We start from the raw sequence: 17,391 nt of genomic DNA, 5'->3' as shown, positions 1-17,391 counted from the left end.
TGTCACCAGCTCCATTTGAGGTGACTCCCTGAGCTCCTTGATCCCAACCCTCTGGAACTGACCACCCCACCACTGGGGACAGCCAGGGGGGTCGGGCTCTGCTCCAGGGAACAGGGACAGGAGCAGAGGGAACGGCCCCAGGGCAGGGTCTGGGTGGGCATCCCAGGAATTTCCCCATGGAAAGGGGGCTCAGGCCCTGGAAGTGCCCAGGGAGGTTTGGAGTGCCCATCCCTGGGGGATTTCCAGCCCTGTGTCTGTGGCACTTGGGGACAGGGCCAGTGGTGGCCCTGGTGCTGCTGGCCATGGTTGGACTCCCAGACCTCCGAGGGCTTTTCCAAGCTCAGCGATTCCATGGTTTACATTCCAAGTGACCTCTTCCTGCACATCCTGAGGGCTGCAGTGACCCTTTCCTGTTTTCCAGGGAGCCCGGGAGACCTTTGAGAGCTACTACAGGAAGCAGAGGAGAAAACAAGCGCGGCTGGTGCTGCAGCCTCCCTCCAACATGGTCAGTCTGTCCTGGAACCTCATCCCTGAGCTCCTGCTGCCCCTGGCTCATCCCCAAACCCCCCCTCGCCCTCGGCCACCTGGGTTTTAACCTCTGCTCCCTCTCTCTTTGTTGCAGCACGAAACTTTAGATGGCTACAGGAAGTATTTCAATCAAATTGTAGGGTAGGTGTTCCTTTTATACACGGCCCTGCTAAAAATGGGTGGCCTGGAGCCCAAGAAAACCAGGAGAGGAGGGAATGTTGGTATTTTTGGTGGTCCTCAAAGCCAAAACAGGACAGAAAAAGAGGTGGTTCCTGCTTTTTAAGTGTTGTACAGTGAATTTTATCCGCTCTGCTGTGTCACTGGGGGGAGTGGGGAGGGACCTGCCAGCTCCTGTAGCAGTCTGGGAATTTCTGGGAATTTCTGGGAATTTCTGGGAATTTTCTCTGAATTTCTGAGCTTTTCTAGGAATTTCTAGGAATTTTTATGAATTTCAGGGAGTTTCTGGGAGTTTCTATGAATTTCTGGGATTTTCTAGGAATTTCTAGGAATTTTTATGAATTTCTGGGAATTTCTATGAATTTCTGAGCTTTTCTAGGAATTCCTAGGAATTTTTATGAATTTCAGGGAATTTCAGGGAATTTCTATGAATTTCTGAGCTTTTCTAGGAATTTCTAGGAATTTTTCTGAATTTCAGGAAGTTTCTGGGATTTTCTTTGAATTTCTAGGAATTTTTATGAATTTCTGGGATTTTCTATGAATTTCTAGGAATTTTTATGAATTTCAGGGAATTTCAGGGAATTTCTATGAATTTCTGAGCTTTTCTATGAATTTCTAGTAATTTTTCTGAATTTCAGGAAGTTTCTGGGATTTTCTTTGAATTTCTAGGAATTTTTATGAATTTCTGGGATTTTCTATGAATTTCTAGGAATTTTTATGAATTTCAGGGAATTTCTGGGAAATTCTATGAATTTCTGAGCTTTTCTATGAATTTCTAGTAATTTTTCTGAATTTCAGGAAGTTTCTGGGATTTTCTATGAATTTCTAGGAATTTTTATGAATTTCTAGAAATTTTTAGGAGTTTCTGGGGATTTCTGGGAATTGGGGATGAATGATCCCTGAGGATTATGTTCATCTTCCTGCCCTGCTAATGACACCAATGGGCCCTCTGCCTCAATGATTCTGGAACATTTAACAATCATTCTTTAATTACTTCCCTGCTGGAGGAGGTGATTCTCCATTCCAGAGCTGCTTTTTTGGTCACGCTCAAATTTGAGCAAAAACCTTCCAAAATCGAGCTCGGAGAGGAGAATTCCAAAGGCTGCTGCTCCATAAAAATTGGATTGGATTTGTTCTTTCTTCAGCCAATAATGAGAATAATTTCAATATTTAATTACAACCACCACAAATTCCACGTGTGCTGCTCCCCTCCTGCAGCTCCCTGGATTTCCTTGGGAAAAACCACCTGGAAATTCGTGTGCCACTCCTCACCCTCATTCCCTGGAAAACACTTTATTTTTTTTTTTCTTTGGAGCAGCAGAGTTCATCTCCAGCTGGAGATTGGAGCAAATGGATTGTCTGGAAATTTGGGAGCACGTGGTGGGGCTGGCTGGGAGAGAGGATTTTCCCTGCAGTTCCAACATTTTTCCTTGTACTTAAAACATTTTTCCCTGCAGTTCCAACATTTTTCCTTGTACTTAAAACATTTTCCCCTGCAGATAAAGCAGTTTTCCCTGCAGGTAAAGTGCTTTTCCCTGCAGGTAAAGGATTTTCCTCTGCAGATAAAGAAGTTTTCCCTGCAGATAAAGGAGTTTTCCCTGCAGATAAAGGAGTTTTCCCTGCAGATAAAGGAGTTTTCCCTGTAGATAAAATGGTTTTCCCTGCAGATAAAGCACTTTTCCCTGCAGATAAAGTGTTTTTCCCTGCAGTCAGAGCGTTTCCCCCAGTTGTGTTGGGATTGCTGCTGGCTGCAGCAGAGCTCAGTCCGTGGTTCTTGCGGGAATAACGAGGTGGAGAACCCGTGGAGGGGGAATTCTGCCTCTGTGTACACTCAGAGTGGCACAGGGAAGGTTTCAGCTCCCTCCTCCAAGCCAGTGAAACTAAAAATGAGGGAATGAAACCCTTGGAGCTGCCTGGATGTGACAGACCCCCCCAACCCCAGAGCCCGGGGGGCCTCGGGGACGTCCTTTGTCCCCTGGGATGTGAAGTTTTGGTGGCCTTTTCTGCATTTCAGGTTTTTCGTGGTGGAGGATCACATCCTGCACACCACGCAGGGCCTGGTCAATCGAGCCTACATTGATGAGCTGTGGGAGATGGCCCTGTCCAAAACCATGGCTGCCCTCAGGACCCACTCCGTGAGTAAAAGCCCGGCAGAGCTCAGCTGTTGCTTGACTGTCCTTGACATGCTGCAATTCTGCCTTTTTTCCCCCCCTCAGGGTTCTTTGTTTTCCCTCTTTTCCAATGAGTGTTTAAAGGAATGACACAGACACGCAGATCATTCTCTTTCTCTGGCTTTTTTAGCCTCTTGGTTGGCTGCAGTTCCCTACCAAACTCGACATTTTGAGGAGTAAAACGGTGGTTTTGTGTTTTTGTCATTATTTAATCCAGAATTGTTGAGGAGCACCAGCAGAGGGAGTTGATTTGTCCCAAAAACTTGGGGGGAAAAGCATCTTTTTGGAAGAGCATGACCTGATAGAGACTCAGAGAATCCCAGAGTGGTTTGGGTTGGAGGGGACCTTAGAGATCATCTCCATCCTTTGAATTTCATGGCTGGAAATGGGCTAAAAATGGGCTGGAAATGGGCTAAAAATGGGCTGAGAAATGGGCTGGAAAATGGCTAAAAATGGGTTGAGAAATGGGCTGGAAATGAGCTAAAAATGGGCTGAAAATGGGCTGGAAATGGGCTAAAAATGGGCTGGAAATGGGCTGAAAAACCAAATCCAGAGAGAGAGAACCCCAGGAGAGAGCCAGGGTGAAAATATGGGAGGAGATGGACACGGATCTCTCTGATGAACCAGGATCTCTGTGGGACCCCAGAAGGTTCCTGGTGTTCTCCCTCCCCACCCAGGTGACAGGAAAGTTGATTTTTCCCAAGAAACTGGGGGCTAAAGCATCTTGTTGGCACACATGATCAGAGAATCCCAGAGTGGTTTGGGTTGGAAGGGGCTTTAGAGATCATCTTGATCCCTTAAATTTCATGGCTGAGAAATGGGCTGGAAATGGGCTGGAAGTGGGCTGAAAAACCAAATCCAGAGGGAGAGAACCCCAGGAGAGATCAAGGGTGAAAATATGGGAAGAGAAGGACATGGATCCTTCTGATGAACCAGGATCTCTGTGGGATGAGGGACCCCAGAAGGTTCCTGGGGTTTCTCCCTCCCCATCCAGGTGACAGGAAAGGTGATTTTTCCCAGAAAACTGGGGGCTAAAGCATCTTGTTGGCACACTGAATCATGTCCTTGTCTGATACAGGATTGGAGAATCCCAGAGAGGTTTGGGTTGGAGGGGCCCTTAGAGATCATCTTGATCCCTTAAATTTCATGGCTGTGAATGTGCTGAGAAATGGGCTAAAAATGGGCTGAAAATGGGCTGGAAATGGGCTAAAAATGGGCTAAAAATGGGCTAAAAATGGACTGAGAAATGGGTTAAAAATGGGCTGGAAATGGGCTGAGAAATGGGCTGAAAATGGGCTGAAAAACCAAATCCAGAGAGAGAGAACCCCATTAGAGATCAAGGGTGAAAATATGGGAGGAGAAGGACACGGATCTCTCTGATGAACCAGGATCTCTGTGGGACCCCAGAAGGTTCCTGGGGTTTTCCATCCCCATCCAGGTGACAGGAAAGGTGATTTTTCCCAGAAAACTGGGGGCTAAAGCATCTTGTTGGCACACATGATCAGAGAATCCCAGAGAGGTTTGGGTTGGAAGGGGCTTTAGAGATCATCTTGATCCCTTAAATTTCATGGCTGAGAAATGGGCTGAAAATGGGCTGGAAATGGGCTGAAAAACCAAATCCAGAGGGAGAGAACCCCAGGAGAGATCAAGGGTGAAAATATGGGAAGAGAAGGACACGGATCTCTCTGATGAACCTGGATCTCTGTGGGACCCCAGAGGGTTCCTGGTGTTCTCCCTCCCCACCCAGGTGACAGGAAAGTCTCCTCCTTCCCCCCGAGCTGCTGTGCTTCCAGGGGGGATAAACACCACCCCCCGAGCTGCAAACCTGTGTTTGTTTTTGTTTCACGTGGGATTTTCTCCGAGCTGGCAGCGGGAGGCTGAGGCAGGCCCAGCCACGGGGGTTTTTGGGTGTTTTTTGGTGTTCCCAGCTTTGTTGGACGCGGGTTGTTTCAAGTGGTGCCAGAGGGAACGCACGGAGTGGCTGCCAGGGGAGGCTTTCTCAGCCATCACAAAACATTCCCCACTTTCCCAACCTCGTGGCCACCACCATTTATTTGCCCTGAGCACTCCCAGTTCAACCAGTGCCCTGCATCCCAAACTGGGATCTGAGGGAGGGTCTCACCTTGCTGAGGCCATTTGGATCCTTCTGAGGCAGACAAATTTAGAATCCCTGGATTTTCCTCCTGGCTGCAGACAGGGACATCTTTAATCACTGGTGATGCTCCAGGGCATTATCTTTCTTCCTGACTCTCCTTTTTGGACAGGGAGATGGAAAACGTGTGTCTCCCAGTCCTTCCCTCTGATTAATGGAGCTGTTCCTGCAGGAGTTTCCAGTGAGCTTTAAATCCCACTCCCTTTCCAGCCTGGGATTGCTGAGTCTATATTTGGGCAGCCTCTGTCTCAAAGTTCACATTTTTCAGCCCATTGTTGGCTGCTCTTGGGAAGCCCAGGGGGGACTGGGGTGGCTCTGGGGACACTGAGCTGTGTCTGGGGGGTGTGGAGCAGGAGAAATCCCCGTGCTGGAGCTGGAATCCAGCGTGTTTTCCCTCAGCCTGGCTGAGATGCTTCATTACCATCAGACACAACACAGTAAATATTAAATGAGAGGCAAATGAAAGGAGAGGTAAATATTAAATGTCACCCCGTCCCACGGTGACAACGCCCTGGGGGCCATCTCCCCTCACTGCCCAGCGGCTCCTGGGCAGCTTTAGACACACCTCAGGTATCTCTGGGGCAGCCCAGAGCCTTCTCCAGCCCCAGAGCAGAGCCTTAGCAGCCTTATCAATCAGCCTTATCAGCCTTATCACCCTTATCAGCCTTATCAGCCCTGCCCCTGCACCCCTCCTGGGCTGGGGGGTGAAGCTGCTGCTCCCAGGCCTGGGCAGGGTTTGCCAGAGCCCTGGTGGCACAGAGGGGCTCAGGGCAGGCTGGGGCAGTGCCAGCAGTCACAGCTGTGTTCTCCTCTCTGCCCTCCTCTCCAGTCCTACTGCTCCGACCCCAGCCTGGTGCTGGACCTGAAGAACCTCATCGTGCTCTTCGCCGACACACTCCAGGTACGTGGGGCCTCGCTGCTGCTCCCGGGGCTCCAGCACTGCTTTGGTGCCTGAGCTGGGCTGGCCAAGCTCCTTCCTTGCCATTTCTGGCCGTGGATCACCTGAGGGACGGCCGGGTTTGGTCTGGGCAAGGACCAAGCTTGGCCACCCCAGCCAGCCCTGGGGGCTGGGACAGCTCTGGGTGCTGCTCCCTGCTCAGTCACCCCCTGAGCCCCTCCAGCTGCACCAGGGGTGGTGCTGGAGGAGGATTTGCCCCTGTTAAATACAGACAAGGAGCCCCAGCTGCCTGCTGGGGGCTTCATTCCCTTCCTGCTGCTCTGCAGGGCTACGGCTTCCCCGTGAACCAGCTCTTCGACATGCTGCTGGAGATCCAGGACCAGTACAGCGAGACCCTGCTGAAGAAATGGGCTGGGGTCTTCAGGTGAGAGCTCCAGAGGAACCTCCTGGCACTGACACAGAAGAGCCTCCCTCCCTGAGGGGCTCTGGCCCCTGTGTGGGAGTTTCTGAGGGGGTAATTGTAGAATTATGGGATGGGTTGGGTGGGAAGGGACCTCAAAGCCCATCCAGGGCCACCCCTGCCATGGAGCTGCTGGAATAAATCCAGAGGAGACCCCAGAGCTGCTCCAGTGCTCTGGAGCCAGGCTGGGAGAGCTAGGAGTGTTCCTCTGGAGAAGAGAAAATTCCAGGGAATTCTCAGAGCCCCTAAAGGGGCTCCAGGAGAGCTGGAGAGGGACTGGGGACAAGGGACAGAGGGACAGGAGCCAGGGAATGGCTGCCACTGGGAAAGGGGAGATTGGGCTAGGATCTTGGCAAGGAATTGCTGGCTGGGAGGGTGGGCAGGGGCTGGGCTGGAATTCCCAGATTTGCTGGGGCTGCCCCTGGATCCCTGTGAGTGCCCAAGGCCAGGCTGGACACTGGGGCTTGGATCCAGCTGGGACAGTGGGAGGTGTCCCTGTCATGGATGGGTGACACTGGGTGGGATTTAGGTGTCCCTGCCATGGATGAGTGACACTGGGTGGGATTTAGGTGTCCCTGCTGTGACAGGGTGACACTGGGTGGGATTTAGGGCCCCTTCCCACCCAAACCATTCCAGGGTTCTGTGCCCTCTCTCCATCACAGAGCTGTGGCTGCTTTGGGCTCTCCCTGGCTACTGCTGCAGGAATTTGGGATCACACCTTAGCCTGGCACCAGCCTCTGGGAATCTCCTGGCCCAGGAGGAAAACTTTCCCCTCCCAGTTGTCTCCCTAACCCTTCTTTTCTTCTCCCAGAACTATCCTTGACTCGGATAACTACAGTCCCATCCCGGTGTCAGATGAAGAGGTTTATAGGAAAATCGTTGGACAGTTCCCATTCCAGGATGCTGAACTTGAAAAGGTAAATCTTGGAATGGGGAGAAGGGGCTGGCCTGGCTGCTGGGGCAGGAGAGCCTCACACCCTTTGTGGGCATTGAAAGGATCAAAAAAAAACCACAAATCCACCCCCCAGTCCAAATAAACACTGAAGGAGAAAGGAAAACAATGGGAAAGGACAAATATTCCTCCCATGGGATGCATTTCTCCTGGTGTGGATGAGGGAAGTGGGATTTGTGTTCCTCTCAGAGTGTTCTGTCACACAGGTAGAAAAATCCACTTCCTCTGGCTTTTTATTCCCACTTTTTGGACCCTGGGATTGCCTTTGTTGGTTTTAGTCTCATATTTAGAGAGAAACAGCCCCAAAAAAGTTTTGGTTCTTGGCTTTTGCATCAAGGTGTGCTTGGAAAACCAAAGTGTGTCCAGATGTCCCCTAAATCCCAAATCCTGCCTGGCCTTGTGCTCCACACCTGGCAGGCAGCAAGTCCAGCCCTGCTGATCCCAGTCAGGGGCTCAGATTTTCTGGGTTCTGCCCCAAAATTCAGTCCTGGGGTTCAGCTGCTCCCTGCACCTCCCAGCTCCGAGCGCTGGGGGTAAATCTGGAAAAGTTTGGTGTTGGAAAATCTGTTTGCTCCTGGTTTTTGGGCAGCACCTGGGGGTGGTGAGCATGGAAACACCTTGTGCATGGTGGGGGAGGAATTCCAGGTGTTCCCAAGGAGAGGGAATGGCCCCAAAGCCCTCCTGCTCCAGGTGCCATTTGTGATTATTGCTCTCCCCCTGGGCTGAAGCGTTGATAAAATCCGGGATAAATCCCAGAGTTGCTTTGCCTGCCTGGGAGAGCCCTCCCTGCTGTCCCTGCCCTCCCTCTGGAGCTATTCTCCCCCTGTTTTCCAGCAACCCTTCCCAAAGAAGTTCCCCTTCTCGGAGTTCGTGCCCAAGGTTTACAGCCAGATCAAGGAGTTCATCTACGCCTGCCTCAAGTTCTCCGAGGACCTGCACCTCAGGTGGGAAACCTGTCCTGAGAGAGCCCAGCTGAATGAACAGCTGGATCCTCTTCCCTCAGATGGAGCCTGTCCAGGCTGGAAGGGGCTCTGGAGCAGTGGGATTTTGGCTGGACACGTCTGCTCCCGTGGGGGGAGATCCCAGGATGGTTTGGGTTGGGAGGAACTTTGGGGATCATCTCCAAACCCATCACAGGGACACCTTCCACGGTGCTCCTCCAGCCTGGGCTTGGACACTTCCAGGGAATTCCAGACTCCCAGGACAATCCCAGCTGGGGCTGTTTCCTCCGAGATGTTTCTGTGTTGTTCCTTGAGTGGAGAAATGAACGGGGGTGGCTGGAGAGGGGCTGTGGTGGCCACAGTGTCATCTCTGATCCCCCCAGGCCTCCCCTCGCTGCTCCCCAAGGAATGGGAATCCCGTGGTTCCATGGAAGTGTTGTCAGGAAGCCTCTGAGGGTTGGATTTTTGGTCAGGAACGAGTTTCAGCTGCTGGTTTCGTGCTTTTGTTGTTCTTGTTTCTTCGGGGAGTTTATATACAAATAATGTGATTTTTTTTTTTTTTTTTTTTTTAAAGCCTGCAAAATATTCCATGTGTTTACCCTCCCTGCTCCATCCCGGGGTGCTTTGATGCTCGTTTCACCCATGTGTACGTGTGTGAGACTGGAAACCAGCAGGGTCTGCCAGGAACTGCGGGCTGGGGCTTTGCCTGTGCATCAGCAGCATTGGGAGAGGCTTAGAAATGCAGGACAAGAGTTTGGCTGGAGGGATCCATCCTCCTTCCCTTCCCTGGGCAAACACGAGGCTGGATTGGGCTGGGGGGAGTTCCACCTCCTTGGGAGCTTCATATCCTGGCCATGACCTGACCCTGGAGCTGCTGGAGAGAGCCCAGAGGAGGCCCCGGAGCTGCTGCAGGGCTGGAGCCCCTCTGCTCTGGAGCCAGGCTGGGAGAGCTGGGAATGTTCCCCCGGAGAAGGGAAGGCTCCAGGCAGAGCTCAGAGCCCCTGGCAGGGCCTGGAGGGGCTCCAGGAGAGCTGGAGAGGGACTGGGGACAAGGGACAGAGGGACAGGAGCCAGGGAATGGCTGCCACTGGGGAAGGGGAGGTTGGGCTGGGATCTTGGCAAGGAATTGCTGTCTGGGAGGGTGGGCAGGGGCTGGGCTGGAATTCCCAGAGCAGCTGGGGCTGCCCCTGGATCCCTGGCAGTGCCCAAGGTTGGACACTGGGGTTGGATCCACCTGGGATGGTGGGAGGTGTCCCTGGAGTTGGATTCCAATGGGATTTAAGGTCCCTCCCATCCCATGCCTGCCCCGTGGCTGCTGTGCAGCTGGGGCAGCTCTGGGAGCTCAGTGGCCACTCTGGTGCCTGCCCCAGGCTCTCCAGGATTTTCCTGCTCTCCTTGGAGCCACGAACGCTGATTTGCAGCGTCCCTTTCCCTGCGGGTTGCTCTGGGAGCTCAGCAGTTTCTCCCCCACCTTCCTCCTCATCCTTGCCCTGGTGGCAGCTTCTCCTCCTGCTGGTGGCTCCCAGGGCCCTCACCCGGGGTCACCGTGGCCCCTCTCCCTTCCCAGAGCCCGTTCCCCATTCCTGCTGCTCCCCAGCCCTTCCCAAGGCCGGGGTGATTGGCTCTGGCAGGCCAGGGAGCAGAGGTGTCCCCGTGGGTCCCTCCTGGGGCTGTCTTTGGACCCATGATTAAAATTCCTTTCCACATTGGATTTTCCAGCCCTTTCGGAGCAGCGGGGGGGGAGGGGAGCCCCGCTCCAGCTCTCGGAGCCAAACATTTGGAATATTTCTCTGCAAACCCCTGTTGACACTTTCTTCATTTCACCCTGACAGCTTGAATTAGGTTTTATTAGGAAGCTTGGCTACAAAGCCGGCAGCCAGTTCCCTTTTCTCTTCCCTTTCTTTTTTCCCCCAGCCTTGTCATTTAGGGAGCACCCCGGAGTGCTGGGGGTCAGCCCGTCACTCACAGGGGCCTGGAGGTCACCACAGCTGCCACAGGATCCGGGACAGGAGCTGTCATTATCCCAGACAGTTCCCTCCAAGCCTTTTCCTGCACAGCACAGCCCGTGGCAGAAAGTGGAGCTCCCATTTTATGGTTTTTTTCCCCCCCTAATTATTTTGTTAAAGCAGCTCCTCGTATTTGTTGGATGGGAGGGTTCTCCTTGATGTGGGAGTTGTTTCACTTGAGGAAAGTTTGGAGCTCTGGGTGGGTTTGTAGGGCTTGGGATTTTTGTTATTGGCACTATTAATTGGGTTAGAGCAGGAAAATTTCCTTTATCTCCTCAGTGCTTTTGCCTTTTTGCAAGTTGAGTTCATCAGGTTGTCTTTAAAGGTACCCTCTTGCTTTTTCCAGTGGAATTTCCCACTGGAAATAGGGAGTGTCTCAGGAAAACAGTGGGTGCAAGGGTGATCAGCTATGATCCACCAAGGCTTGGGTTTGGGGTGGGTTTTTTGCAAACAAAGCCCCAGACCTGGAAGAACTCGGGATACAAAGAGCAGGGACACCTCCCAATATCCCAGGCTGCTCCAAGCCCCAGTGTCCAGCCTGGCCTTGGGCACTGCCAGGAATCCAGAGGCAGCCACAGCAAATCTGGGAATTCCAGCCCAGGGCCTCCCCACCCTCCCAGCCTGCAATTCCTTGCCAAGATCCCACCCAGCCCATTCCCACCCCCTCCTTGCAACATCCCAGCCCCCCCCCCCCACCTTTCTCCCGGGATAACTTCAAGGTTGGCTTTTGTTTCCCACGTCAATCCCAGCTCTGTGGCGTGGCCCCTCTGTCAGGTGGAGCAGGAGCAGGAGCCAAAGGTCAGAGGCTCGATTTACCGGGAGGATCAGAGCAACTTCCCAGCCTTCTCCTTGGGAATTCCCTCTCCTGCCCCTCCTGCAGGAGACAATTCCCACTGCTGTCAGGGCTAATCCAGAGCCAAGCACAGATCCAAGGAGCCTCTGGCGGGGGGGGTTGGCAAAACCTCCTGGAGAAAGGAGAGGTGGCACCGTGAGCACCTGGGAGGGGCTGAACCCCCAAATTCCAGCGGTGCCGCTGCTCCAGACACCTGGGAAAGGGCAGGAATGGGGTGCAGGAGTTTCCAGTGTGGTGTTGCAGGGCTGGAGCCAGGCTGGGAGAGCTGGGAATGTTCCCCTGGAGAAGGGAAGGCTCCAGGCAGAGCTCAGAGCCCCTGGCAGGGCCTGGAGGGGCTCCAGGAGAGCTGGAGAGGGACTGGGGACAAGGGACAGAGGGACAGGAGCCAGGGAATGGCTGCCACTGGGAAAGGGGAGATTGGGCTGGGATCTGGGCAAGGAATTGCTGTCTGGGAGGGTGGGCAGGGGCTGGGCTGGAATTCCCAGAGCAGCTGTGGCTGTCCCTGGATCCCTGTGAGTGCCCAAGGCCAGGTTGGACACTGGGGCTTGGATCCACCTGGGACAGTGGGAGGTGTCCCTGCCCATGGATGGGGTTGGGAATGGGATGGGATTTAAGGTCTCCTCCAACCCAAACCACTCTGGAATTCTGGGAGGTGGAGCTGTGCTGTGCTGAGGAGTCCCTGTGTGGAAATCCAGGGACCATTGGAAGTGTGTCCTTCCAAACCCATTCCCTGTGACCTCGCTCACTCCTGCTGTTTTTCCAGTTTCCTTCTAAGATCCCTTCCAGCCCAGGCCATTCCGTGGTTCTGTAATTTTGTCTAAAAGCCCAGAAAGGAGCTGAGAGGGGAATTTTGGGGTATTTGATTTGGGGTTTCACCACTGGAGTTGTTTTCCCTTGTACTGAGCATTCCAGCCCCAGTGCTGGGGGTCGGGTTGTGCTGGTGCCATGGATGGCTCTTCCTTGGGCTGGACCAGCCCCTCCTGGATGGGAGGCTGAGGAATGTGGGATCTGCAGGTGCTAATTCACCTTTCCTCCTGGAATACGGATAAAAAGGCTTAAATTGATGTATTTTGGTGCATTTCAAACATCAGCTCCTGTGAGCCCTGCAGGGCTGCTCAGGGGTGAGCCAGGGCTGATTGGGAAGGAGGATGAGGAGAATTCCCAGGGAGTTTCCTTCCAGGGAGCATCTTGCAAATCCCTCTTTAAAATTTTACTTTGCAGCTCCACAGAAGTCGATGACATGATCAGAAAATCCACAAATCTGCTGCTGACCCGGACCCTGAGCAACTGTTTACAGAATGTCATCAAGAGGAAAAACGTTGGACTGACAGAGGTGGGGTGTGGATTCCCTTGGGAATGGAGCCACAGGCACAGGGAATGGCTTCCCTCTGCTAGAGGGCAGGGAATGGCTGGGATCTTGGCAAGGAATTGCTGGCTGGGAGGGTGGGCAGGGGCTGGGATGGAAGTCCCAGAGCAGCTGGGGCTGCCCCTGGATCCCTGGCAGTGCCCAAGGCCAGGTTGGACACTGGGGCTTGGATCCACCTGGGATATCAGAAGGTTTGGATTGGAATTAGATCATCTTTGAGGACTCTTCCAAGCCAAAACATTCCTGGGTTGTGTGATTCCAGGGCAGGGTGACAGGAGGTCCCTTGGAACCCCTTAGAGCACTTCTAGAGGTGCTGGTTCGGAGCATTCCATGAAATATTTGCCTGGAAAAGTGCTCAGAGTTGTTGTAGAAAGCGAGGAACTTCATCCTGTGGGAAAGGGAAGAGGTTTCTCTGGTACTGGTTGTGAGTTTTGCTCTCTGCATTTTGGGCCATGTTACAAATTTGTGTTAAAGTCAGAGGACTTCAGGGAGGACCAGAGGAGATCCAAGAGGGAAATGTGAGGGGATGGGAGAGCAATCCTCATTTTCAGGTGATGTTTGAGTGGATTCAGCACATTGCTGCAGCACAAACCCTGACTTGGGGTTTTCTTTCTGTGGTTGATTTCTTTTTTTTGTGCAAAATCAGGTTTCTGATGATTTTAATCCATGTAAATCTGCAGGTCCCCAGGACAGGTGGGACCTCTGGGTGTTAAACGAGGTGTTACTAATTGCTGGTATTAAACCAGGAGTTACTAATTGTTTACTTAATTATTGCTGCCTCGCATTGTGTCACCCAGGGCTTTCCCTTCCCAACTTCTCATTTCTCCCAGACATCCCACAGCTCCTCTGGACATCCAGTTCCAGTTCTGCACCTTTCCAGTGTCTCTTCTCCTTCCCCACGTCCAGGCTGAATCTCCCAAGGTGTCACCACCACCCTTCTGATGTCACCAGCACCGTGCTGGGATCTTTGTGGTGTCACTCCGCAATTTCTGCGCCTGCACCTTTGAAATCCCTGATGAATCCAATCTCCTTCAGATTGGGGAGCGTTTCCAAGCCCTTCCTGCACGGGAGGCAGCTGCAGACAGCCCCACCATGCTCCAGCAGTGAAGTGACACCAGCCCAGGGCGTTCTGCTGCCCCGGGGGCTGGCAGGGATCTGCTCACCCCACACCTGCCGGCGCCGAACCTCGCGGTTCCTTTGTTCAGGGCCCGTGTGATGCTGCTCGCTGTCACTCAAGTTTGGGTTATTTTTCGGGTTCAGTGGCAGCAGGAGCCTCCTGATGTGTCCTGGCAGTTTTTTGGGGAGCCCTGAGTGACAGCTCAATGTAGGAAAGTCCTTAAAGAGAAAAAATCGCCTCCTGTGGTATTAGTAGCTGTCATGGGAAATGCTTCCCCCCCAGAATTATCTTGGATTTAGATGTTGTTAGAGGAGGAGAGACTGGAGCCCGTAGCAAAGCTGGGGGTGTTTGCACAGCGTCAGCTTTTCACGCCAGCGTTGCGTGGAGTTGGCATCCCTTCCCCTGGCACGGCCCTGGCAGCGGGGCTGAAACCCTTCTCTGCCTTCCCAGCTGGTGCAGATCATCATCAACACCACCCACCTGGAGAAATCCTGCAAGTTCCTGGAGGAGTTCATCACCAACATCACCAACGTCCTGCCCGAGACCGTGCACACCACCAAGCTCTACGGGACCACCACCTTCAAGGTGAGCTCTGCAGGACCGCCACCCTCGGGGTCCCACCCCTGGGTGGCTGCTGGGAGGGATCTGCTCAGGAGGCCTCCGGGGCAGCTGGGCTGAGCCCAAGGATAATTCTGGCCCGTTTTGGGGAGGTTGCGCCATCGCTCTGGGTTTGTCCTCAGGAGCGTTGCTCCTGTCGAGGTCGTGGGAGGTTTTGTCCTTAATTTGCAGCCCTAATTAGCTAAAGGATTAAGGAGATCTTAAGCAAAAGACTGATATTTATTATTTAAATAAATCCTCGCTTTGCTCTCGGAGTGCTGTGTCATGGACACCAGGTTCCTCTTCCACCCAGGAGGAAGATTTCCAGAATTTGTATTTCTCCATCTTTCCACTCCTTTTAGCATTATTCCCTAAAAATCAGGGCTGACAGAAACTCACAGATTTTCCAGCCTTTAAATCCCACTCCAGGAGTGCTTTATTTGGGATCTGCTTGGGTCACGTGTGGGGTGTCCCACAGGACACAAAACCAGGAATGGGTTTGGTGAGGCTTTGCCTTGGGGTGACGCAGTCTCGTGTCCCCAGGGAAGTCCATGCTGGCTTTGTCCACCTGCCTGGCCTGAAGCTGAGTGTCCTGCCCTCGCTCTGGCAGGGAGGCTCCTGAACCCCAGCCCTGCTCTGGGTTTGGTGGCGTTTCCATGGGGGACGTTCCTCTCCCACCTCAGGATCACGGGATATTCTGAGCTGTAGGGACCCACAGGGATCATCAGCTCTGGAACAGCCCATCCAGGGGTTAACACCACCTCGGTGTCATCAGCAGAAGGAGCCCACCACTGGAGCCAGTCTCTCCTCCATCTGCCCTGGATTTGTCCTCAGGCCACATCAGGGGCAGAATCCAGCTGGGTCCTGCCCACCACAGCCTGGTGGTCCCTGTCCCACCTGCCTGAGGCTGCAGCAGCCCCGTGGTTGCTGCCCTGAGCTTTAGGGTTGTGTCACATCCCAGTCTAAAGGGTGGGTGAAGCTCCCACCCTGTTAGAGATGCTGTGGAGCCCCCATCCCACGCAGGATTTTGGTGGAGTGGAGCCCCCATCCCGTGTGGGGTCTCAGGGTGTAGAGCCTCCATCCCACGTAGGATTTTCCTGGTTTGGAGCCCCCATCCCATGTAGGATTTTGGTGCAGTGAAGCCCCCATCCCATGTAGGATTTGGGTAGTGTGGAACCCCCATCCCACATAGGATTTTGGTGGAGTAGAGCCCCCATCCCATGTAGGATCTCAGTGGTGTGGAGCCCCCATCCCATGTGGGGTCTCGGTGGTGTGGAACCCCCATCCCACGTAGGATTTTCCTGGTTTGGAGCCCCCATCCCATGTAGGATTTTGGTGCAGTGGAGCCCCCATGCCATGGAAGATTTTGGTGGAGTAGAGCCCCCATCCCATGTGGGGCTTCAGTGGTTTGGAGCCCCCATCCCCTGTAGGATTTGGGTGGAGTGGAGCCCCCATCCCACATGGGGTTTTGGAGGTAGAGTGGAGCCCCCATCCCCTGTGGGGTCTCTGTGGTTTGGAGCCCCCATCCCATGTAGGATTTTGGTGCAGTGAAGCCCCCATCCCATGTAGGATTTGGGTAGTGTGGAACCCCCATCCCACATAGGATTTTGGTGGAGTAGAGCCCCCATCCCATGTAGGATCTCAGTGGTGTGGAGCCCCCATCCCATGTGGGGTCTCGGTGGTGTGGAACCCCCATCCCACGTAGGATTTTCCTGGTTTGGAGCCCCCATCCCATGTAGGATTTTGGTGCAGTGGAGCCCCCATGCCATGGAAGATTTTGGTGGAGTAGAGCCCCCATCCCATGTGGGGCTTCAGTGGTTTGGAGCCCCCATCCCCTGTAGGATTTGGGTGGAGTGGAGCCCCCATCCCACATGGGGTTTTGGAGGTAGAGTGGAGCCCCCATCCTCTGTGGGGTCTCTGTGGTTTGGAGCCCCCATCCCATGTAGGATTTTGGTGGAATGGAGCCCCCATCCCATGTAGGATTTTGCTGATTTGGAGCCTCCATCCCATGCGGGGTTTTGGTGGCAGAGTGGAGCCCCCACCCCATGTGGGGTTTCAGTGGTGTGGAGCCCCCATCCCATGTAGCATTTTGGTGGTTTGGAGCCCCCATCCCATGTAGGATTTTGCTGATTTGGAGCCTCCATCCCACACGGGGTTTTGGAGGTGGAGTGGAGCCCCCATCCCGTGTGGGGTCTCTGTGGTTTGGAGCCCCAATCCCATGTAAGATTTTGGTGCAGTGGAGCCCCCATCCCATGTAGGATTTTGGTGCAGTGGAGTCCCCATCCCATGTAGGATTTGGGTGGAGTGGAGCCCCCATTCCATGTGGGATTTTGGTGCAGTGGAGCCCCTATTCCATGTAGGATTTTGTTGCAGTGGAGCCCCCATTCCATGTAGGATTTTGGTGCAGTGGAGCCCCCATTCCATGTGGGATTTTGGTGCAGTGGAGTCCCCATCCCACGTAGGATTTTGGTGGAGTGGAGCCTCCATCCCATGTGGGATTTTGGTGCAGTGGAGCCCCTATTCCATGTAGGATTTTGTTGCAGTGGAGCCCCCATTCCATGTAGGATTTTGGTGCAGTGGAGCCCCAATCCCATGTGGGATTTTGGTGGAGTGGAGCCCCCATTCCATGTAGGATTTTGGTGCAATGGAGCCCCCATTCCATGTAGGATTTTGGTGCAGTGGAGCCCCCATCCCATGTAGGATTTTGGTGCAGTGGAGCCCCTATTTCATGTGGGATTTTGGTGCAGTGGAGCCCCCATTCCATGTGGGATTTTGGTGCAGTGGAGCCCCCATTCCATGTAGGATTTTGGTGCAGTGGAGCCCCCATTCCATGTGGGATTTTGGTGGAGTGGAGCCTCCATCCCATGTGGGATTTTGGTGCAGTGGAGCCCCTATTCCATGTAGGATTTTGTTGCAGTGGAGCCCCCATTCCTTGTAGGATTTTGGTGCAGTGGAGTCCCTATTCCATGTGGGATTTTGGTGGAGTGGAGCCCCAATCCCATGTGGGATTTTGGTGGAGTGGAGCCCCAATCCCATGTGGGATTTTGGTGGAGTGGAGCCCCAATCCCATGTGGGATTTGGGTGCAGTGGAGCCCCCATCCCATGTGGGGTCTCTGTGGTTTGGAGCCCCCATCCCATGTAGGATTTTGCTGGTTTGGAGCTCCCATCCCATG

General features: G+C 53.5%; 1 protein-coding gene across 4 annotated transcripts in view; it reads left to right on the top strand.

Annotated features, from left to right (window-relative positions):
• The window catches only part of EXOC6B (exocyst complex component 6B), a 328,073-nt gene that overhangs the window by 201,746 nt on the left and 108,936 nt on the right, over positions 1 to 17,391 (top strand). For all 4 annotated transcript variants that reach the window (XM_059845563.1, XM_059845562.1, XM_059845564.1 and 1 more), the window contains exons 9-17: positions 422 to 505; positions 623 to 669; positions 2,720 to 2,840; positions 5,858 to 5,929; positions 6,253 to 6,350; positions 7,198 to 7,303; positions 8,173 to 8,282; positions 12,360 to 12,471; positions 14,072 to 14,206. In XM_059845563.1, the coding sequence (XP_059701546.1) occupies positions 422 to 505; positions 623 to 669; positions 2,720 to 2,840; positions 5,858 to 5,929; positions 6,253 to 6,350; positions 7,198 to 7,303; positions 8,173 to 8,282; positions 12,360 to 12,471; positions 14,072 to 14,206 (885 nt within the window). The remainder of the gene's footprint in view (positions 1 to 421; positions 506 to 622; positions 670 to 2,719; positions 2,841 to 5,857; positions 5,930 to 6,252; positions 6,351 to 7,197; positions 7,304 to 8,172; positions 8,283 to 12,359; positions 12,472 to 14,071; positions 14,207 to 17,391) is intronic.

Source organism: Haemorhous mexicanus, chromosome 4 (genome assembly GCF_027477595.1).
Source record: "Haemorhous mexicanus isolate bHaeMex1 chromosome 4, bHaeMex1.pri, whole genome shotgun sequence".
Taxonomy (NCBI): Eukaryota; Metazoa; Chordata; class Aves; order Passeriformes; family Fringillidae; genus Haemorhous; species Haemorhous mexicanus.
Note: the sequence above shows the minus strand (reverse complement) of the source record. Positions and strands in the feature narration are given on the sequence as shown.